This window comes from Platichthys flesus, chromosome 15 (genome assembly GCF_949316205.1).
Source record: "Platichthys flesus chromosome 15, fPlaFle2.1, whole genome shotgun sequence".
NCBI classification, from domain to species: Eukaryota; Metazoa; Chordata; class Actinopteri; order Pleuronectiformes; family Pleuronectidae; genus Platichthys; species Platichthys flesus.
In genome coordinates this window covers 20,773,025-20,797,580 of record NC_084959.1, presented here as the reverse complement: position 1 = coordinate 20,797,580, position 24,556 = coordinate 20,773,025, and the positions used below count along the sequence as shown (strand labels likewise).

At 38.6% G+C, this 24,556-nt stretch overlaps 2 protein-coding genes across 2 annotated transcripts in view; both read left to right on the top strand.

Annotated features, from left to right (window-relative positions):
- Positions 1-5,735, top strand: part of LOC133969240 (junctional adhesion molecule 3B-like) — a 32,583-nt gene extending 26,848 nt beyond the window's left edge. The window contains exons 6-9 of the mRNA XM_062405581.1: positions 1,011-1,110; positions 1,242-1,371; positions 1,462-1,516; positions 2,788-5,735. Coding sequence (XP_062261565.1) covers positions 1,011-1,110; positions 1,242-1,371; positions 1,462-1,516; positions 2,788-2,823 — 321 coding nt within the window. The 3' untranslated portion in view covers positions 2,824-5,735. The remainder of the gene's footprint in view (positions 1-1,010; positions 1,111-1,241; positions 1,372-1,461; positions 1,517-2,787) is intronic.
- Positions 5,736-11,576: 5,841 nt separating this feature from the next.
- vps26bl (vacuolar protein sorting 26 homolog B, like) lies at positions 11,577-20,623 on the top strand. Its single transcript, XM_062405580.1, has 6 exons — positions 11,577-11,978; positions 14,237-14,393; positions 15,490-15,654; positions 15,759-15,934; positions 16,047-16,189; positions 17,688-20,623. Exons 1-6 carry the CDS (start codon positions 11,756-11,758, stop codon positions 17,823-17,825), a joined length of 1,002 nt encoding a protein of 333 aa, XP_062261564.1. The 5' UTR covers positions 11,577-11,755; the 3' UTR covers positions 17,826-20,623.
- The last annotated feature ends 3,933 nt before the right edge of the window (positions 20,624-24,556 follow it).

Here is a 24,556-nt window from a genome sequence, read left to right as displayed (position 1 = left end):
TGACTGAAAACGCTTTACAGTACAGTATTTGCCATTCACACACACACACACACACATTCATACAGTGCATCTACTTTCAGCTCTCTGTATGAGATTTTGGGTTTCAGTATCTTGCCCAAGGACACTTTGGCATGCAGAATGGGAAAGGCAGATTGAACCACTGACCTTCTGATTAGAGGACGACTACTCTACCCCCCGCCAACCACCCTTTCGAGAATACAGTCGTAATTTTAAGCTACGTGTCATGTTAGAAGATCAGTCTGTTACCTCTGTGTGTCAAATTGAGGTGCATCATGTTAAGTTTTTCCTCAGCATAAGTTTCACAAATAACAAAATACTCTTGTGGTTCATCAGCATCACATTACTATAACTATCGGGAAATTGAAAAGATTGTGCAAGAAACGGTGTCTATTCCAAATCAAGAACCACAGGAACCTCGAGTCTGTGTTGTGTTTAAAAGACACCACACGCCTGCATGTAATCAGCACCAAAGGCCTGTCCGGTATGTTCCCTTAAAGATTGACAGTCCCCTTTAACAGTGTTAATTTACCATGAACAGTTAATCTATACACGTGTGTGTAAGTCTCCTCCTGCACTGAATCCCATATCTCGTTTGTGACCACTGCATGAGCTCATTTGTTCACTGTTTTATCAGAAGCAGTCAGCCACAGTCTAATTCGGTTCAATTTTCATATTTTAAGTAATTTTCTCTCTTGTCCAAATGAATATAAATGTGGTGTGAATGTCACTCCTTCTCTACTCACACATACTCTTAGGATTCCTCTTTCCCTAAATGCAGCATGCACCATTATTAAGTTATTAAATCAGTCTGATTATGCTGATAATTTTTTAATTAAAAATAAATAAATTCAGTTCAAATGACTTGTGACAGGCTCTGTCGTTATCCAATATGGTCTCTTAAACTTATATAAACAAGGTTTGGGTTTTATATGAGGGGATTATTGCATTAATCATATCTAATCAGTTGCTTTGTGATTCCTCCCCTGCAGAAATTCATCGCAGTCAGAAAAGAAGATGCAGGGGAGTATTTCTGTCGAGCGAAGAACGACGCTGGATACTCTGAGTGTCTACCCCAGATGATGGAAGTTTGTAAGTGCTAGACATGCAGTGTTAAGATGAATATCCTGTGTGATGGTGAACTATACTCCAACATGTCTTTTTAACATCAGGTTTAGCAGATGTTAGTGTTTAATTTCTCGATTGTTACTGGGACTCCACAGATGATGTTGATTTGTTGGGGATTCTACTGGGAGTGCTGGTGGTGGTCATAGTGCTGCTGTGTATAACAGTGGGGATCTGCTGTGCATACAAGCGAGGCTACTTCTCCAGCCAAAAACAGGCAGGAAACAAGTAAGACATCGTCCCATTCAAATAAACATCAAATGCATGTATTCCTAAAACTATCATCCTCAGAACCACTGCGTTCTCTGTGTCCTTCAGTTACAAAGTTCCAGCCAAAGGAGATGGAGTTGACTACGTCAGGACGGAAGATGAGGTTTGTAGATAACAGTTTACAATGAGTGCCTGTAGAAGTTATAAAGGATACTGTGATAAAGATATTAAAGAAGTCTAATAAGTGCTTCAAGTCTCTATCTGCTGGAAAATCCGTCCGTCAGCAGTACAACAAATAACATAAATTATGGTTAATTGGCTAAAACATGCCTGTGAGCTCCTTTAATGAGCCACACCCAGGTCCCATATACCGATGAGTCAACTGCTTTACTGAATTGAAAATCTGTCTTTGATGTTAAAAGACGATTGAGTATTTGGCAAGAGGAAAAAGATCTGAACTAAATTTGGGTTTGACTGTTTCCTCAAAAAGAGAACTGGCTCAAACCAGATTTGTCCATGTTTAACTGCAATGAGTCATGATAAAGGTCCAAAGAATTTATGGATCAAAACTGGGTATGATGTGGTGTAAGAAATGTTTGTGATTGACACAATGTATGCCTTTGCTGTCTACATGGGGCTGATAACAGACTGAACTAAGTAAGAGGATGCAGTATATTTATTACGCAAGTAAAGGAACGCATTGTATTTTTAACAGGATTCAGTATTTAGCAGCAGGTCATGTGTTTACATTCCTACATGGTATCAGAGGTATCAGGTGTCAGACTATTTACAGGTGTGAGAGGACACTAGGGACCAGCAGGTTCAAGACATTATGTTATATAATATTATATAATTAAATTAAATTAAATTATTTTATATTATATTATATTATATTATATTATATTATATTATATTATAATGTATTGTATTGTATTATATAAAATTACATTATATCATATTATATTAAAGTCTATTAAATATGATCATATATCATATTATATTAAAATCTATTATATTATATAATATAACGATTGCCATCAGGACCAAGTAGACCACATTTAAACCTGTTTTAGTTGTCAGAAAAGTGAAAAAACGGTATGTTGTTTATGACAAAATCAAACCAAGTTGAGCCTCGTTGATTTACAATGGGATTAAGCGCATCTTTGCCTTAAAATGCTTTTTTTGGAAACACAGCTCTGTTCTGCAGCTACCAGAAAACAAGTATAACTCATCCCCTACTTAACTGCTTACATTTCTCTGTTCCAAAATTCACTTTTTGTAGCCTAGCAGGAGAGATCAAAATCTCTGCCAAACCACAAAGTCAACATACCACGCTCTTCTTTAGTCTAGGAGCAAAAATCTGTATCTGCATTAATGTTGAATTTATGATGAATTCCTAAATGTTGCTCCTGTCCGGCTCCGTGCTCTCTACAGGGGGATTTCCGACACAAGTCGTCATTTGTGATCTAAGGAGGGAGAGGACGGTGAGGGGCATTGTGCTGAGTGAGAGACGTGACGTGTGGGACCGCGCTCCACGCTGTCTGACCACGGAGCTGCCACAGTTCATGCTCTCTGCTCTCAGCATGACAGAAATCCAACCACTCAAGTTTGCCAAAGGTGACAAGATTTCACAGAACAACATGTAAAACAGGCGGGGTGAATTGTCAACTTCTCTTCTGCTAAATTATGGAGCTCTTACTTTACAGTTACTGCATGGTTTTCAACACTAATCGAGGTGGAGAAAAGGGTTCGGCTCTTTGTTCTGTGAGGTCGAAAAAGAGGCGTCTCTCTCTCTCCTCCACAGTCAGTCTATCGTGACGCGTTTCTACTGTAAACTTCTAGCTTCAAACCTTTTGTCATTTGTAAAACGTTATTTTCTACTGTTGAAATTTGTCAGACTATTTTTGATGGAATATATTTTAAAATGCCTATAGATAAAGGTTTACTTTTATAAATATTTGTAAAATACTAACATGTGTTTTTTTTATTATTATTATTATTTGGTTGTGGATGTAAAGAAAATGTGTTATACTTTAACCACTTTGCATCAAGCATTTACACCTTTGCAATCAGAGCAAAAGAGAGACAAACTGACTTGTATTAGCATATCCAGATGTGCTTCTTGATCAGCAGTCTTACATATTTAATTTCTGTGCTGGGAAGGTCCGGTTTCTGTAGTGAGAGACTTCCATGTTGATGTTTGTAGATAGTCTTAGGAAGAGGCTTTGAAGAGTGCCAGTCAAATGCTGTGAAACACTGTCCACAATCAGTGCTGCGTTTTCTTCTGTTTAAGTGTCCTTCTATGCTTGCTGTTCATCTTGTATATATTGAACTAATAACCAGGTTAGAGTTTTGCTGTCATACATATGTTCAGTATTACACTATAATAACAATAATTATAATATTCATAATAATACAAATAATGATAATACAGGGTTTGCAAGTTAACCCTCCAGATCCCACAAAAACAAATTGTTCTTTGAGCAACAACACATGGTACTTGTGAACTTCACAGTGTAACAGCCTCTATGAGAATTCTAAATGAAAACAGATTGGATGATCACAACTCCGAGCGTTCAGGACCAGGTTGATTTATTATTTGTAAGCTGGAATTAGAAGAGGTGCCACCAACATCAGTGAAAAGGTTCCACCTCTTCAGTAGACACATAGTCAGGCACACCATCTTCTGCCACCTGAATCCTGCGGCATATCCTTCTGATGTCCAATTAGTTTTTACTAATGCTTCATTAGAGTAGAGCTTGTGTAACATGTCTGACCTTGAGTCAGTTAGATGTAAGACATTAAATGATGAGGCTCGTATTTGTCATCTCTCTCTGAAGCTGAAGGCTCTCAGAAGTGACCCTACACTTGAGTGGTACAGTGATATACAGCCGTGGTCTGGAGGGTTAACACTTGTACTGATTGTATATAGATTTCCTCTCTCTTTATCAAGATTATGTAAAGTGGTGAAAAATAAACACTTCCTATTTGAGGCGATATGAAACTCTTTCCATTGGTAAGGCTGAGAAAAGGTAACATCCTATCATATATTCATACCACATGAAGATGAGCAGCGCGGCAGATTCACGATTCCACAACTGTATCAGTTTAATGAGGTATTCAGAACAAACTGCTCACGTCTTCAAAGTTATATTATTTTTTGGCTTCTATTATTTTTATCTATAATTTTCAACATAATTTTCTGCCGTTATTAAGGTTTCATAGCAAAGTTTGATAAAATGTTACCTGAGTACCAGTCATGGTTGAGAAGATCAGCCCAACATTGCACATAGGAAATTGTCAACACTGCTCAGTCTTTTTTTTTTTTTCAAGTTAATATGTTGCACTATAAACCAAGAGAAAGAAACAATGTATCATGATACATAAACTTCATCAATGACTCCTGTTACAGGTCCATTACAGTTTATGGTGAGGTACAAATCATGCAGCACCAAGATGCATCAAGTCCTCTTCTTCATTTCTACAAATGTCATTCCTCTTAAGTGCCTTCAGCCTTTAACATCATCACAGTTTCTCTGTGCTCTCTCCCTTTTGTACATTTCTACAACGCTGTCAGGCTCGATGTTTGGCTTCATTTAACCACAGCACGTTCGGCGTTTGAGAGGAATGATGCCACCGCTAAATTAACACCTACCGTCTTTACATATCTGCAATTTTTGTAAATAGTTTTTGTTTTCATAGATTTGAAGGTGCAGACACATTGAAGTAGAAATATATTAGTGCCTAAATATAGTCGGAATCATTTTTTTGGTAGAGACACACGGTACTAAGGCTAAAGAAAAAAAGAATTCCCCAAGTGGCAGTGTTTATATGATCTCTGGGTTATAAAAATATAGCAGTATTTTTTCCATTTATAGCACCAGTAGTGTGGGGAGTTTTATTTTGAAAGCCGCCGCTGTGCCACTACTTTCAGAGTTGCAGTGTCTCACAACTGTATTATTCAAGTTCTATAAACCAGAGTTCATGCAACGAGTCAACTACACACAGCAAACAGGGACCCATGTGAAGCAGCTACATGTCAGCCCCCATCTCCCCCTCACATAGTCCTGAACGTGTGCGTGCTAAGACGTTGTCAGGCAGAGGTGAATGAGATTATATTTGCATCACACATGGTGAGAGGGTTTCCAAAGTTGTTCTGTGTTTGGGGCCACGTTAAAGCAAGATGATTCACCTTCGTCTTTTTGCTCAATGAAGGCAGCGCTCCACTGAACCAGCACTGTTACTGGTACATGTAAGAAAACAGGATTTTCTGAATTTAACTCACACACAGTGGAATGACCCTTGAGGGCCTGCTTTTTGTTCTTTATTCTTTTAGAACCACTCAATTTGTGATTAATAAACTCACTTCCTGTGTTACTGGTCATGTCTGTGTTTGCGTTTTTCTTCAGATGTTTTTGTGTGACATGAGGATTGTTCGTCTGCACTGCCAGTCGCATCATTTCAATGTTTCTCTTCTTCCTCCAATCCTCCACTTCACTGTCTCCCGCTGTTCTCAGAAATCCTATTCAGTATGGAGGTCCATCCAGTGTCCCACTGAGAGCATCTTTGTTGATCTAAAGCCGAAATCTATTAGTGGGAGTTAAGCCATTTCCATTTCCTGCTCTGAAAACAACTTTCTTGTTCCTTTCTGGTGACGGCCAACTGGCAGCAGGTTCCTGGATAAAGAGTTTTATAATCAATGAGCTCAGCAGGGATGATATATTGTAGTTTTCTGCAGAGCCAGTGGACACTGTTGTTCAAGTCAGGAAGTAAATTCAAGTATGTGGCTCAACATGGGGGGAAAAGCAGTTAAAAGATTTAGGATGTTGAGTCTGATCAATAATCTCAGATTAGAATCACCTGAAGAGCAGCATCAAACATTTAATTGATTGATTGATTGATTTAGTCCTTTAAAAAAAAAGGAGGCTGGCTCTTTCAAACTGCACAGTCATCCTCAGAAAGTGGAGGAAAATACAGTGTGACACTGTCACAGGAGCTAATGAGACAGAACAGGCAGATCTGGGGTTAGTTTCCAGTTATTTACTATGACCTCTGCATCACTTCCCTGTCAGTTTAACATGATCAGTGTGTTACTGAATTGTGTCAGTCTGATGAAGTCAGTCCTGATGGATTCATACAGATCATGTGTTCTGTATCAGGCTGAACACGTGGGAGGGGTTGTGTCAGAGACAGCTAGAGTGAATCAGGAGAGAATATATTTCACTGAGGTAGAATGAGCCGAATACTCAGGACACACAATCCACATTGTACATGTGTGAAATGTAAGAAAATGACAGCTAGAGGGGCTCTGGTTATCAAATAACAGCAAAATGACACATATTGATCATTAGCACCACTCAATTTATATCACTGTACATTTTTAAGTTTTAATCAGAAATTTATGTGAAAATGTCCAGGTTATTATCAGTGGTGCCGTTTTAGCTTGTTTTTAAAGGTTTATACATTTTGTGTCTAGTGGGGGAAAACAATCTACCTGTACAAATTAGCCTGTATAAATTCACTTGGTTCAAAAATGTCAGGTTGCTTGGAAATCTTCTTACTTAAATTTGAGTTGGGAAATTCAGACACCAAATTACAAAATAAAACACTAACTTGTTCCCTTTGTGTCAGATTATTACAAGTTAAGATCATTTGACTGAGACAGGGAATAAGTCTGATCGATACCATTCAGGTTGACTGATATTTTGGGAATCCTGAATGTTCACGTTTTTTTTCTTTTTAAGTCATCTCACAGCCACCATATTGGCAGTTTATCATCAGCATCCAGGGGCAGTTAGATTTAACAATCAGGTTGTTTTTGCCATTATTAAAATTTTTCATAATATTAGAGTAAATCACTTTTGATTCATGAACTTAAGTTAAAGTTTATTTTAAAGGTTATTACATTTTGTGTCCAGTCTGAAAAATATTCAAGTTGTATTAATTTACTGGGTCTAAAAATGTCTGGTTTGGAAAACGATCTGTAGTTCTTCAAAACAGTAGTCGAGAAATTCAGACATCAAATTATGAAATGAAATATGTAAGCTATTCCTCCTGCTTCAGATTATTACAGGTTAAGATCATGTGACTGACAGACAGGACAGACGGTTGGTTGGCACCTTTTAGGCTTCACTCATTTTTCTCAGCTGCCTGGATATTCAGGTTCGAATTTAGAATTCAACCACATCTTATTTTAGCTTTTTTTGTTTACAGAGGTCAAGTGTGTAAAATGTAGGTAAAAGGAATCTATTGGCAGAAATTAAATAATAAATAATCCTAGTGATAGTTTCACTAGTGTGCTTCATCTTAATTGTAGGAATTGTTTTTTTTATTAACCCTAGAGGGGCTGCTCAGTCGATTTAACATAAAACTGCTTCAATGGAGGCAGTCGCAGGTATTGGACGATCTAGCGATACATTCATCTTTATAAGATAATCACATCACATCACACCTGTGTAATCTCATCACTGGACCACGGCGAGCAGTGATGTCATAAATCCTGCTTGGACACGTGTTGAACGGAGATTCAAGGAGGGGCACAGAGAAGCTGCTCCCTCTTAGATTGAATGTGAAGCACTCGGATCACATATCAGGGTCTGTCCAACCCGACTGATTAGGTTTGCTTTACTCTACATTGATTTTAAATGGCAGTTACCACAGTAACTTAACTCATTAACCCCCAACATGTGGAGCTCTGCTGGTTATTATCACATAACAGCAGGTGACTGAGGTTGACTGGGACTCTGCAATTACACTCAGGAAACTGTGGAACAGTCGACAGATTGGGATCAGGCAGGAAACATTTATATTAATCAGAACTTGTTTCTTCAATTAGAAAAGCAGTGTTTGATTAGTGCTGTATTATTTGTATGTGAATTAACTTCATGAATTATTTATCTTTTTTAAGTTCTGTTTTTTTTTCTTTCCCTTAAGCACTTTGTACCTTTGTTAGAAGGTGCTACATAAATTAAGTTTTAAATTATTATTATTATTATTATTATTACGCTCATCCCTTGTGTTGTGTGAAACCCCAGTTAGATCCCATCAAATGAGTGAACCCTTTCATTGTGACTAAGGCTGATCTCTTCTTTGATCCAGTGCAGTGGCCTCATGATGGAAACTGTAGCAACGGCTGGTCTATCAGTGTGATCCAACTATCAGTAGACACACACTCCAGTTTCTAGCTTCATTGGTCAAACACAGAGCTGAGAGTTAGCCAGAGAAGTGAGGGCAGACCACAGTGATGGCAGAAAATGTTTCTTGACAGAGGGATGTAGCCTGTTTAGAAAATCTCACATTGTGATGTGATGAAGTGACACGTTGACAAGATATTTGTGTGTATCAGTGAAGAGCTGCAGCTGCCCCTGCTGCTCACATCCCCACAATAAATAATTGGTTTCAGCCATATCAGGACAGCTAGAGGGGCTCTGCTTGTTAAAAGTCATCCGTCCACACACACGAGAGACAGAGTTGTAAAGTTTCACCCATGTGACACTCAGATGTCCCAGCATGCTGTTTGTGGCACCATCTTTTTGTTGCTGTTGTTGTTCTGTATGAAAAGTGAGTCAGTGAGGGAACGTAGTTGCATATTGGTTGATGCGAGATAAAAGCCTGAGGGTATTCATTTAACTGCTGTCAAGTTTGATCATAAAGCTTCTCACAAAGGGAGGATCTGCTTTCATAAGTCACAAGAACTAATTACACAGTTATGAGAATCTATTCCCAGAGGAACCTCGTAATGAGCTGAAGACACACACACACACACACACACACACAATTTGTGTCACATATAGATGTGTGAAAGTGAATGTAGTTATCTTGAACTGACAAATAAGTTTACTGTCATATTTTGCTAATATTAGCTCCTTATTAAAAATACATAGTTACTAAGGAGGTTATGCCCCCCCTTTCTATAAGGTTGTTAGTAGGTTTGTTTGTTAGCTAGATAACAGAAAAATCACTGAACAGATTACCTCGAAACATAATGACAGGATGTGCTCTGGATCTGGAAACCGATTACATTTTGGTGTGGATCCAGATCAGGGGTTGGTTCCAGGATTTTTGTTTTCACATTCTTTTACTTTGTGAGATCGTGTTTTTAACCCATCAGGCAAAATAAGAGAACAGATATGTGATGTGTGTAAAATTCAGTGCTGTTTCAGCTAATTTAAGGGGAGTGTTTTTTTACTGAGTGCCTTTCTAGTTTTTATAAAATAGCAACTGGGAAGATTTCCATCCAATAAAGAATTCGAATCTTGGGCCAGAAGATAAATACAGATGCTTAATAATGTAGATGAGAATTTTTAGAATGTAGAATTGAATTAGAATTGTAAAATACTGAATAATGACTCAAAACGTCAAGAGTTTAAATAGAAAAAAAGCTTGAGAAGTGACAGGTCTGTCTCCTGTTGTAATTCAGCTCTGCCCTCTAGTGGAGCAGCCTTGTCATCACACAACAGTGTATTTGTGACAGAGAGTGAAGATTGAGATGAATTAAATCCCAAGAGAGGAAAATAATAAACTGACAATAAATGTTACAGAAATAATTATATTGAGACAATATTAGACAAAACAGTGAGTTGAACGTGGCTGTTATGATGTATGAAACACTGACCTCTGCTGGTTCACACTAGTACAACAGGCTGTTTGTGGTTCTAAGTCAGTGTGTTGACATGAAAAGCAGAAGGCCAAGAGAGAAAGATCTCGGAAATGTGATAATGTTCATAGGTGTTTTGACACTGTTGTATATTATTGACCATCATTGACTCAATTGTTTTAATTGACTGTTTATTGACTTTAATGATTCAATTATTATGAGTGTGGTTTATTCCCGACATTCTGGTACATTAATACATAGCATTTATAACACAAATAAAAAAGTTTAAAAACTCAACATTTAAAAACAACGAAAGTCTGTAAAATGTTGTATTCATCTCAATTTCACAAGTTAAAAACTTTTTGATTTGATATTTTAGGGATCTTCAAAACAATTGAATTTGTTCAGTTCATTGAAGAATCAGTCGGCATCTCGTCACCCCATACAACAGAGGTCATGATTATAAATTCACAAAGTCAGAACCAAAGGACAAACTGATCTGCTTACTTTACTGAGTTAAATATAAAAGACGTGTTGATAAATTACCATGATATTTTACACTGTAGAGCAGTCTGGTATAAAGTTGACATGTAATGACAGTGCAGGTTTTTCATTCCAGGAGCAAACGACAAGTGAGCAGAATTTACTTACCTATTTACCAAAGAGTGTGACTTTGTTTTGATTAAAGTTCTAACAATATATATGCCTTACTTATATGAAGTACACAGTATATTATTTATCATGAGCTTGTTGTGGAAATTGTTGGATGTCACATCGTCCTCTGATTTATCACTACTTAGAATTGATCTCAAAGCTCCTAACTAACACATCTTAAAATATAAAAAAATGATTTGACCACACATAATGATTGTGTGAAACAAATTAAACTCAATCTTGCATAATATATACGTAACTATTAATCCAGAAAATGTATTGGTTATATATATATCATATCAGTGATTATGTTTTCTGATATATTTTCTGATAAGCACTTTGAGTGATCATCAAGACTAGAAATGCCTTAAACAAATACAAACCATTTGATATGCACCAATATGAAAACTTATATTTTTAATATACAGAATAAACAATGCAGAAAGGTGCATGTATGTTTACACTGTTTTGTAAAAAAAATATATATTTTCTACATTAACTTCAAGCTATACAGTGTACATTCTTGGATGTATTAGCATTTTCTTTTTATTTATAATTGAGTTCATTGCTGTTGTTAAAAAAAAAAAACAATAAATAATGGTGGCTATTTCAGTATATTGTTTTACCCTCTAATATCGGCATCTGCCCCCAAAATTCCATATCATATAAACACATTTTCCCATACATTCCCGTTATTCACATCCCTGGATTGTCACTCACGTGTGTATTTATGAGAATAAAGTATAAATATATGTGAGTGGAAAATGGACTATTCTTTTGAGTAATAATATAAATACATGTGTGAAGTGGAGCAGCCCACAGTTTAAGTGAAGATGTGTCCTTAGAGGGAGTCAGAGTAAATCCAACCCAGTGTGTCGTGTTAGTCCAGCGGTGACAGAAAGTTGACATGAGACGTTAATGAAGAAACTGAAAAACTCGTCTGATAGGAACAGGTCTTCACATGACTGCTGGCGCATGCGCAGTCCGGGGGTTGTAAGTGGAACTCGTCAATAATCTGGTGTTTTTTCTTTCTGCTCATCTGAGCCACAGAGTCTCACTGTTGCCCCTGCAGCTCCACAGACAGCGCCACAGACAGACTGAGCCACAGACAGACCCGCAGACACACGGACTGAGCTCCACTGGGCTGCGGTCATGAGCTTCTTCGGCTTCGGTCAGAGTGCGGACATCGACATAGTTCTGAATGACGCCGAGACGAGAAAGAAAGCGGAGCACAAGAGCGAGGACGGCAGGAAGGACAAGTATTTCCTCTTCTTCGACGGAGAGACGGTATCGGGCAAAGTCAACGTGACGCTCAAGTACCCCGGAAAGAGGCTGGAGCACAACGGCATCAAGATCGAGTTCGTGGGGCAGATAGGTGAGCGGCGGCCCTGAGCTGCTACAAGTAGCCGAGGAGTGACAGGGGGTTCCGGGCAGCTAGCTACAGGCTACAGACTCGCTGTGTGTACTTTACTTCATTAGTGTTAATGTGTCACCTCACACGGGACAACAACACACCCTGTTTGAACCAGTGTCCGTTTGAACCGGGGTCTCGTGACACGCGTAGGTGCGAGCTAACGTCAGCTGACGGCGCAGCCATTGGCCAGCTGCCCCATTGACCTTTGACCTCAGTGGTTTAACGAGTTGATGCGTTGTGTCACATGACAGCTGTCACTTCTCTCTCTAACAAATACATCAACACAGATGTTCCACTGTTAGCTACAGGTGGACCAGGCAAGTAGCGTCTGTGCTAGTGCTAACACACCGAATCTGAAGAATACAAGTCAAAGGAGTTGCAGGGTTCTCACAAGAAATCCGCCGGTGAGGAACTGAGGTTTCAAATACAACTAATAAACCCACTACATTAATCTGGTAGCTACAGTAACCTGTCATTTTCTTAGTAAAACAAATAAGAATCTTATTCTGTAAAGCTAATGTACTATATCAGAACTAGAATGTCACTCGGAGAGCACATAACTCAGCCAAGGCTCTAGTGTCGCCTTATGAAACCATGTTTATATTCAATAGATCCAGAGTTTCCTTAGTTTTTTTAATGCAATCTCGCAAATAAACCAACCAACAAACAAAGGGGCAGAGTTGAAAACACTGACGTCTATATGGAAGTAAAATTCTCTTTTGCAAAAGACAAGAACATTGGGCAGCGGCACTGTGATGGTTATGCAGTGCAGCCTTTATTTCACAAGCTGACTTAAAGGATCAGTGTGTAGAATTTAGTGACCCAGTGGTGAAGCTGCATGTTGCAGCTGAATACCCCTCGCCTCACCCTCCTCTTCCAGATATGAAAAATAACCTGTGGAAACCTTCAGTTGTCATTCAAAAACTCAAAAGGTGTCTGGTTTCTCCAGTTTGCACTACTGTAAGAAACATGGGAACCTCCGTAGAGAGGACCCACTCCTGATGTATATATAAAGTATTTAAATATAATTTTGATGAAACACACTAGAAAACCTCACTAGAATTATTTTATATAAAATTTCTGCCAATTAAATCTCAGACACTGGACCTTTAAGTTATATTATGATCTTATAAAATATAAAACTCATTGTAGAAGAGTAAACTGAGCCACATCAAACAAAATGATTAAAATATGCTGCATCTACAATAGCTGCTGTGTACATGTCAATATGTTACAATCGATATTAGCAATACAACCGATACAATGACACCATGAAAGATAAAGGTTGTTAAACATATATCAGTGAAGCAGAAGGTTGATTAGACAATGTAAGAAGATCTTTTAGTTGAGTAACAGCTATTGTTTCACCTTTTACTTTTATCTGATTCCTCCATAATTTTTTATCTTACCTGTTTAAATGTTCAAAAAATAGTCAGGAGAAAATCCATCTAAAATCTCATAAAAACTATATTTAGATGAATGCCATGTTCGGGCGTATAGATTGAAAGATGAAGAAGTGACACTGGCCAACTTGCCTCACAGCAGGAGGTCCACTCTGTTTTATAAGCTGCAGAGACAAAATAAGTGGATCATCTGGAAAAGAACTATGTTTGGACCTCAGCGACTGATGTTTTATATCCTTATAGAATAAGAGAACTTCTTATGAGCTGCATGTCATCAGTCAGATGTCATATGTAAGAAGTCTGCAACTAAGTTTTATAAAAAAAATTCTGTGTAAAATCATCTTCCTGCTTGATTAAGAAAAGATTCAGTGAGGCGACAGTTTCTTTGCATCATTTGAATGCTGCACTAGTTTGAATTCCTTTATTCTATATGAAAATGCAGTCTAAATAGTTTAGCTCTTATTCTGTCCTTGCCAGACACTTTGCCCACAAATGCATCCTGAGTGTTGCTGCCCTTCCTGTTCCCCTTTTTCTTCTCACCAGCATCTCTCTCCAATTGAGAGCAAGTACAGCATATAATAGTATGTAATAGTGAAGTAGAGAAGTGGATGTAGGCCTGGTCACTGAATAACAGTCATTATGTCAATGATGTTTCAGAATAAAGCAGCCGGAGGCATTGGACATCAACAGTAGTCAAGATTAAGCTATTACAGTCATCAAATCTGATCAGCTGTCAGCTTTTAAGGAAAATTCTGCACAAACGTCTGTAAAACCTGTAAAACTGCAGCTGTGTGATGATATTACTGTCTTTTCCAGAGCTGTACTATGACAGAGGAAACCACCATGAGTTTGTGTCCCTTGTGAAAGACTTGGCTCGGCCAGGGGAGCTAACGCAGTCGCAGACATTTGACTTCGAGTTCACACATGTGGAGAAGCCCTACGAGTCTTACACCGGTCAAAACGTCAAACTACGGTGAGCACAGTGTGCGTAAATTAATTACAATGTCGAGTTAGTAGGATCTTAAAATATGCTCTCTACATAATAGTTCTTTATTCTTCTTTATTCTTTTTCATGTAACTGATATAGTGTCACCAGATGAAGAAACAGCAGCAGATGTGTCCTTGCTGCATAGTTTCATTTTTCAGATCATGACACCATATTTTAAACAATGACATGACTAAATACTCCTCATCATTTTACCTTTATGCATGTTAAAATGCTAATACTATCATTAGCTTATTATTATACCAGTGGTAAAGTTAGCATGCAACATGTTAAAATGCTTAGCATTAACATGTTAGAAAAATTGCTTGACGTTTTGGGAATAACTGTGCATTCACAAGCTCCTCAACTGGTCCCATTTTCCCCAGTTGTGAGATCTTTTCTCTGACCTTGATGTGTTCACGTGTTTTAAGTTGGAATGTAGAAACATCATGGATGTTAAATAATATTCTTATTTAGTTATATTTATGTGTTTAGAGCATTTAAACAACACCATGATATATCTGTTCAAAATATGCATGATAATGAAGAGCAAGGATCTGGTGTGAAGGGATTATAGAATATTTAAGGTACATTTATAATACCAGTCTCTATAATTGGCCAAGAAGTGGTGCTTTTTTTGGAGAGATGGACATACATTTTACAAGTGACAAAAGTGTAAGCTTTGATAAGTTTACATTAAAAACTTATATTTAGAGCTAATTATAGTAATTGGTTTACAATTGATGACATCAGCAATTCATCAACTTGTGTGCCACAACTGCATATTTTCCAAGTTGTTGCTCTGAGATGGCGTTCATATGAATTATTCCAGTTGGGAACACATTTTTCCAATTTTTCCAACACCACATGAATGCACACTTAGAAATGTTTTGCCTTCTTGCTTAGACTTAGATGTGAGGAATAATACGTATATCTCATATTCTCATACTTTTGCTGTTCATAAATAAACTATATTCTGGTGTGTATTGAGGAGTATCACCTCACATGTTGCTCCCTGACTTCGGTGTTACAGATGGGTTCACTGACATAATGACTCATGAGCTAACTTTGCTTTTACTTCCAGCTACTTCCTGAGGGCGACAGTCAGCCGCAGACTTAATGACATCAGCAAAGAGCTGGACATTGTGGTTCACACACTCAGCACCTACCCTGAGCTCAACTCCTCCATCAAGATGGAAGTGGGCATCGAGGACTGTCTCCACATAGAGTTTGAATACAATAAATCAAAGTATGATTTCATTATACAATAAACCACAAAACTAACTCAATTTTCCTAACTCTAAGAGAGTGAGACAAGAGGTTGGTTTGACAGATTGTGACGTTTGTTTGCAGGTATCACCTAAAAGATGTGATCGTAGGCAAGATTTACTTTCTCCTGGTGAGGATTAAGATCAGGCACATGGAGATTGATATCATCAAGCGGGAGACAACTGGCACAGGACCCAATGTCTACCACGAGAACGACACCATAGCAAAGTATGAAATCATGGATGGTGCCCCAGTCAGAGGTAAGGACTTTACTGTCCGTGGTGGGTAATGAGCTGCTACTGTGGGTTCCTGTTGTGATGTTGTTACCTGTTAGTTGATCATTAATCCTGCTCCCGACCTCCTGTGCTGCAGGAGAGTCCATCCCCATCAGACTGTTCCTGGCGGGCTACGAGATGACGCCCACCATGAGGGACGTTAACAAGAAGTACTCAGTGCGGTACTACCTCAACCTGGTGCTCATTGATGAGGAGGAGAGACGCTATTTCAAACAGCAGGTACACACACACAACACGCTGCATCAGTTCTTTTAGTTGATTTATCGATCAACAGAAAATAAATTGGCGGCCATTTTGGCTAACCAATTTATCACGAGTGCCAAACCTTTTCCTGTATGCTTTCTGCTTCATGTAATTGTTATTGAATGGAGACGTTTTTGTGAAAAAAATATGAAATTACTAATTTAAAATAACCAGCATCTGAGCCCCTGTTCAGATGCATTTGTGTTTGCACAGTGACACTAATTAAGACGTTCTATTCCTCCTATTTTGAGTGGGCTGCCAAGTTAGTCGCTGCTGGCTCAAGCTTCACAGTTGATAATATACGGACAAAAGGATGGTGCTGGTGGCTGTGGTGAAGTGACCTTGGGCAAGATACCTAACCCCCTACTTGCCCCTAATGTAGGATAGAGAGAATGCTGCACATTGATGCACTGAATAAATGTGTGTGTGAATGGGTGATGGCCAAACTGCTGTGTAAAGCACTTTGAGTCGTCATTAAGATAATGAAATCTTGATAGAAATACAGACCTGCCATTGATACCCTGCTCTAACTCTTGGCAAGAAAGTAAAGAAGTGTTTTCCCCAATATGTTAAACTTGGGCTGGATCAGGAGAGCTTCCATTGGGCTCTGAATTGCTGACAATTATTTTGACCTTCTATAGACTAATCAATCTAATTTAATCAGCGGAATAATAGATCATTAAAATAATCATTTAAAAGGGTTATTAAGAAGGTTGCTAGCAGCTCTCTGACAACACGTTATAAGGTGCCTCATTCCTTAAAATGACTAAATCTGTTGCATTTCTTAACAATTTATTTATAGTGGGAGTCAGTAGACTTTGTCTAGCATTTCCACTGGAGGAACTTTCCCCAGGGTTTAGGAACATTTGTAGGGGCATGCGTTTCCACTTCAGCGACGAGGATCCATATTACGTCCTGAGGAGAAAAAAACCTCCCCTGAGGAGTGATATTGCTAAACATGTCTGGTTGGTCGACTGCTCCTGCTACTTTCAGTCTGTCGATCTCTACAATAGACCGTGAAATCTGTTTCCTTGTTTTTCCTCTCTATGGTTAAATAGTGTGAAAGGAAAAGAGAAAAAAATTATACAGATATACAAAGATAAAAGTGACATAGAAGATATACATACAGATAGCTATAACATAAAGCAGTTACATTGTTGAATACTGTGATATTTAAAGAGTCAATCATTTTGAGTGCACTGAATTTGCTGTGTTATTGGCCCTTGTCTCTTTTCTGATTAACAGCAACACATTGTTAACTCAATGCTAAACAAGTGTGTGGCGGCCCGCTTTTTTCATTTTTCCTGCCTCAGTTTCATCATGATCTGAACACTTTCATTATACCATTAAAGATCTCTAAGTCAAAAACCCTGGCATAGTAATAATCAACAGCCCGAGTTTAATTTAGACTGTATCAGTTATTCAAAAATCTGATATCTGCTTTTTGTATGTCATTGGTGTTGTAACGTTGCAGGAGATCACTCTGTGGAGGAAAGGTGACATCGTGAGGAAGAGTATGTCTCACCAAGCGGCCATCGCCTCGCAGCGCTTCGAGGGCTCCTCCAATCCAGAGAAGTCTCAGGCCCAAAGCTACGAAGAGGACGAAAGCTAAAGCCCAGCATGCAATTCACCCGCCGCCTAGTGAGTGTCTGAGTAAACACAGTGCAGAAGCCGTCAGCGGAGTCTGATTGTGAATATCATGTTTGCATCAAGATAGAATGCACTGCAGTGTTTTTCAGAACGTGTGTGTGTGAGAGAATGAGAGGTTTTGAAATATGACTGTGTGTTTGTCAAGGAAACAAACGGTGAGATCCGGCTAAAGCTGTAGTTGCAAATAATTTCAAGTGCATGTTTTAACCATCTTGGAGTACCAGCTTGGTGGAGTTTACCACATAAAGACTATTGTCATTAAACACTAGACAGTTTAAATTAACTTAAAGTGCTTACTTCATTCTTTGGCTGTTTATTATACAGTTATTGATCAGGATAAACTTCACCTATTAGAGACACGTAAATATAATTTGCAGATACTGTTTGATACCTTTAATTCTCATGTGTACGAATGACGAAACTGTGGCAGAGAGCCACCTCGGGGGGTTTTCTAACGCAAGCTTTCCTTCCCACTGCTTACTTGGCTGGACGATTGCGCTGTGCAGAACCTGTAGTCAAACTGTAGATTTATAAAAAAGAAATTGGTAAAAAGTTGATCTAATAATACATTTCTGTATATCCGCTCACTATAATGTGAAACTAATTCATTTAAGATTTTTTTTTCGTGCCGTGTGCTTTGCTGAGTAACAGCTCCTCTCATTTGGTTTTAATTAAAAAGTTCATAGAATTTGCTTCCTCATAAGAAAAAAAACTAATACCTTCTTTTGTATTTGTATAGGAAAATGCTTCAATTATTTTCATACATTCCAGGACTCATCAGAAACAGGCATGTCGAAAGAGTATTTATTTTTTATTAATAGCCCATTTTAATAAATGATGCATCAGTTAGTTGTGGGTCAGTTTTCAGGTGGAGCCATTGCTGCTTCTTAAATAAAAATGTGATTCCTGATCGCTTTTCTGATTTGCACTATAGTCTCATAATGTTTTGTTTTTTTTCTTTGCTCTCCGTGCTGCTTATGAACTGACTGGACTTGTGACAGGGTTCAAAATAACAGTAAAAGACAGACTTCACTTTCCCAGAGTTACACCTCAAATCTGATGTAGACAGTATTAGAGCTGTGCACAGGGACAAAGACGACACAGATGTTGGTGAGTCATGACTGCCTGTAGGCGAGTTAGCTTTGTGCCTAAGGGTTTATTGCCAAAACGTTTCTGTGCAATACCAGAGATTGACAAGCTGCAAAGTTAAAACTGAGTTTATTGCAAAGATGGTTTCCAATCATTTCATTTGGAAAAGTGAATGTATGGGTAAGGCTGCTCAGTCATATTGAGAATTAAACTGCATTTCAGAAACGGAAGAATCCCAAACTATTTTTTAAACAGTAATAATTCTGTTTTTTTCCTGCGATTTGTCAGGCAGAGAAGATAATGGACTTCCTGCGCCATAACTTCCTTTTATTTTGTTTCCTTTATAAAAATAGATTTTTCCGAAAAACATTAAGAGGGCACGAGTGAATATAAAGTCTGAAGAACTGAAACCATGCCCAACTCTCAGCTTGTTGTCCTTACATTGCCCTATAACCTGCAGCCTTTTGCCCGACAACCTTCTGCTGTGCACCTTTGCAAAATCTATCACTGTGTCTCATATTATATATCCATACTTTTTCTTTTGCAAAAGGTCAGATTTCTAGTGTGCTGCTGTGCTAAAACATGTCCACTGTCACCAGGCGGCATATTTTTTATGTGTAGCCTGCTCCTGCTAGCTTTTGCAGGATTACAAAGCTTCAATCTTTACAAAGTATCAACAACACAGAGAACTTAAGGTGCTGACAGCTGTGTTAATACCAGTGTCACTGAATCAGGGAACAGGAGGCAAGGACCAGTTTTGGGCAACCCAACCTGTCCTACAACTGGAAGAACAGGCTGGGTGGTGAAGAGCATGCATTATATTATACCTGAACTAAAAATTTACGTGACATGCTCAACCTTTAGACAGAAATACGATTTATTAATATCCACATCCTTGAGGTAATGTATGTTGTGATTTGGCACTATACAAATACATTTGAATTGAATCGGCTGTTTCTCAAGAAAGACATATTTGTTCTACTAAACTACTGCTAAACTTCCAACTTGTATTAAGAAGCAAAGGCTAATAGGCAAAAGTAATCTTTAGAACAGAGAGTACTTACTAAATACCTACTAAATTATAGAAAGTTCAAACTTGAATAGAGCGACATGACAAACTACTAATATCAGTCTTTTTAATCTATAAAATCAGAGCGGTAACAAAATCAGAGCGGTAACAAAATTACCGAGACTCTAAACCAGCTATATACAAAATTCCAGACTAGCCCCCCCCCCCGCTCTTTGACCCCTCCTTCAAACCCTTTCATACAGTCTCTAAATTGTGTAGATTGTATTCTCCATTATTTCTCTGCCTAATTCAGTGTACTTTATTTTGCTGCTTGCTGCCACTGATCCAACACTGAAATCTGTTAAAGAAAAGCAAGTTACTTTCAAGAAACCCAAAGCAGATCTTTATGTGTCTTGTTATTTAAATTTTCTGCCTGTACTGGTACAAACATGCCGTAGCTAAACTAACCCAGATTGTAATAGAAACTAAACTGAGGTTAAAATGGAGAAGAGTAATGAAATGTACAGTGTACTATAAATGCACAATATAAATTAAACCTCCTTTTTAATTTTCTTGTCATATTTTATCTTCCTGCCGATAATTGTTGATTTGAATCATACATTCCTGTTTTACCTGAATTAAAAGGGAGTATCCGAACAACACTTCTTCTCTGTGTGAATCATTTGTGCCATCTGAAGTTCCAGCATGCATGTCCTCTTCCTAGACCAGCTGATGAACATATGTTGTTTCAGTCCCTCCTTCAGGACGTTCACAGCAACACAAACTGATGTATCACTCCTCTCTTTCTTACATGGATGCTATTGTACTTATGGCTTCTTTTTTTTTTGTGTGCATTTTTCACCATGAATCTAAAGAGACAACTGTGACTGCTTGTGTAGTCCTTCTGAAGTGATGTAAAGTGTTTTGAAACATTACTGAGAGTTCTGTTTTGCATCCTAGATCAAGGTGGTCTCCAGTAAATGCATCATAGATGACCAGAGCAGATCCTGTCTAATAGTCACTTTGTGTAGCACATCATGTCACTAGGGGGCAGGTTTGGATCAGATTTCTGTGTGAACCAGATTTCTTAATTGCAAATCACAAACTAATTGGTATAACTTAGAGCCATTGTTAAATGACATGACTATAAGCATTATGGATCATGAGTTAAGAGCGGTTGTCTAGACATTAGCTCCAAATGATAACCTGCAGTTACTGCTGCTGTCACACTCCACATCTGTAATTTAGGTCTTAAAGAAAATCCCAGTGTAGATCAGCCCTGCAAAGCTTCCGAGTGAAGGTTTTTTGCCTCAGAAAAAAGAAAGAAAAGTGTCACTCCTGAGACAAATCCCTTGTCTTTATGTGGAGAGCAGACAGATACAACTGCTCCGAATGAATCATTCATCATGTTAAACAGGGAGTGAAGCTCCAGCAGCTAAATACATTAAGTAGGGACGATATTGTGGCGTGTTATGTGGTGACTGTGCTTTGTTAATATCCAGGAAGAATGTCTGCCATGCCAAGGAAACACTTCAACCACTCCTGAATAAATCCAGAGAGGTCTAAACGTGCTCAATAGGCTTCATCTGGAGTGTGGTGCAAGTACAGATGGACCATAACAACATGTTCAAGCATGTTCATGGGAAAGATGCACCTAATACCAACCCCGGATTTTAACAGTTTCACTCTATCAGCTGAAGAAGAATCTTTCCCCCCAAACTGTTCATCCTCAGGTGGCTCAGTGCAGGAATTACACATCTCATCAGTGTGTCACATGTGTCCAAATCTGCTCTCTCAGCATGATGACAGCAGCTGTGGCATCTTTGTGTGTCTGAATGAACACATTTAATGGAACAATAACATCAGAGATTCTCAAAACAACAACTTTCCTCCTGCTCACACTGGCCATTCAAATATCTATAATATGCTTTCAGTGGATGGTGACAGGGGAACAAAACCTACATGAGGACCCAGGAGTCCAGAGGAGTCAAACTGAGTGGATATCCTCCAGAGTCCAGTTATTTCAGCAAAACGTGTGTTCCTTTTGTCACTGTCCTTCAGTGTCCTCTCACAAACCAAAAACAAGCAGGTTTGGTTAAATAGAGATCTTAAATTGCCTGTAGGTGTGAAGTTGAGCGTTTATGGTTTTTGTAATGGACTGGCAACCTGTCCAGGGTGTATCCCACCTCTTGCCCAATATCAGCTGGGTTTCCCTGCGACCATCAAAAGGATAATGGACGGATGGATCTTCCTTCCCTCCCACTGCAGCTCAACAAGGAATTGGACATTTAAGAGATAAACTTGTTCTCTAAAGACTGTAAGTTATGGAAGATATTAAAACAGGCTGCTGAATCTTAGCTCTGTCTAAACCATTATTGTCTAGTAGCTTATGACTCCTGCCATCAAAACATGTGACTGACTGAAACTTTATATGTGCATAAATACTTTAACATGCATTCTGTAAGTGCAACAATGTGCTGTGTTGTGGTATTATGAGAAAGAACATGTTTGTAATGCAGCTGAATGAAAAATGACAGTGAATGTGAATTGTGTGCTGGTGACTGACGTCATGCTCATTACAGTTGCAGAAAACCTGTGCTGCAGTATTTGAGATGAGACTGGCTGAGCAGAAAAGTCCACCTTGCTTCTCCTTCAAAAGACGTAAATAAGAATGTCAGGATCCCTCAATAAATCAAATCAATCAAATTTTATTTGTATAGCCCATTTTCACGACTCATAATTTGTCTCATAGGGCTTTAACAAGGTGTGACATCCTCTGCCCTTAACCCTCAACAAGAGTAAGGAAAAACTACTAAAAACCCTGAAAACCCAGAATAAAAAGAACGTAGAAACCTCAGAGAGAGCCACATTTGAGGGATCCCTCTCCAAGGACGGACAGAAGTGCAATAGATGTCATGTGTAAAGGAGAACATCAGCAAGATCAAGGTTTTAGCAGCATTGATAGGCGCATAGCAGAGCCTGGGCGCAGATCTGGGGCGCAGAGCAGAGCCGGGGCTCAGAGCCGGGCGCAGAGCCTGGGCTCTGCTCTGCTCTCCGGGGCACAGAGCCGGGGTGCATTTATAGTAGAAATTCGGCCTGGCGCAGAGCCTAGGCACAGAACCTGGTCGCAGAGCCAACGCAGAGCCGGGGCGCAGAGCAGAGCCGGGGGCTCAGAGCATATATTTTGTATTTATGTGCGCTGCAGGATGTGCGCTGCAGGATGTGCGCGCAGGATGTGCGCACGCAGTTTTTTTATTAATTTGATTTAATAAAAAAAATATATATATTTTTTTTAAGTATATTTTTTATTTATTTAGGATGTGCGCCACAGGATGTGCGCCACAGGATGTGCGCCGCCAGATGTGCGCGGCCAGTTTTTTTATTAATTTGATTTATAAAAAAAAAAAAAAAAGCTTTATTTTTAAATATATTTTTTAATTATGTACGCCGCAGGATGTGCGCCACAGAATGTGAGCCGCAGGATGTACACCCAGGACGTGCGCCACAGGATGTGCACGCCCAGTTTTTTTATTAATTTGATTTAATTAATTTTTTATTTATGATGTGAGCCACCCTTAGAATGTGCGCAGATCTTAAGATGTGCACTGCAGGATATGCTCCACAGGATATGCGTGCCCAGTATTTTTATTAATTTGATTTAATTCATTTTTTAAAAACTTATATCTGGGATGTGCGCCACCTGCAGGTTGTGCGCCGCAGGATGTGCGCGTACAGGTTTTTGAAGAAATAGAGCTGGTACGTACACCGGAGCGTCCTCATGACTGCCTCTTGTCAGTTTGTGCAATTGACCCACACTACCTTCGAGATCGACCGGTAGATCGTGATCGACGTATTGGGCACCCCTGCAAAAGAGAGTAACGCGAGTAACGAACTCATTTATATTTCAGTAATTGTAACTGCGTTACTTGATTTAAAAAAAATATTTCGTTTCATGCTCGTTACTGCTAAAAGAAGTGGAATTACTGTAACGCGTTACTTTGTATCGCGTTACTCCCAACACTGGTTATAAACTAACGCTATGAACTCGGAGGTTTGTCCATACAAATGTGTCTGTATAAACTCAACTGTGGCGAGCAGGGGCGCTGCTAGGGATTTTGGGCCCCATGAAAATGTGGCATTCAACGTTCGAGGGACCAATAAGATGAAGTTTTAGTTGAACTAGTGACAAGTTGCCAGTAACGCCACCCCAGGAATTTCACCTGGAGAGTTAGATTAACCTTAAAGTTAAAGCACACAAGTTCATTACTAATGAAAGCTTGACACTGGGTCCAGCATACAATTTCAATTCCTTTTAATTAATATATATAATCTTTAAACATGACTTCGCCATAAAATATGTTCAACTTAAACAAACTCAATAAATGCAAACAAAAAAAACTAACAGAGAAATTAAATCAAAAGTATGGAGATTTATCCAAACTGATAAATCCAAATAAATAGGTAAAGCAATTAAGCCAAACCAAAATAACTAAGAAAACAAATTAAACCAAAAACATGCAAAGCAAACCACAAAACACAAATAATATCATCAATAAGATCAGTTAGAAGTCGGTTAACTGAATAGATTAAGATGA

Excerpts from the sequence above, each read along its gene's own strand:
- vps26bl (XM_062405580.1), top strand. The coding sequence starts at position 11,756 with ATGAGCTTCTTCGGCTTCGGTCAGAGTGCGGACATCGACATAGTTCTG. Across the intron at positions 15,935-16,046 it reads GGATGGTGCCCCAGTCAGAG|GAGAGTCCATCCCCATCAGA; the intron begins GTAAGGACTTTA and ends CCTGTGCTGCAG. Across the intron at positions 16,190-17,687 it reads GACGCTATTTCAAACAGCAG|GAGATCACTCTGTGGAGGAA; the intron begins GTACACACACAC and ends GTAACGTTGCAG.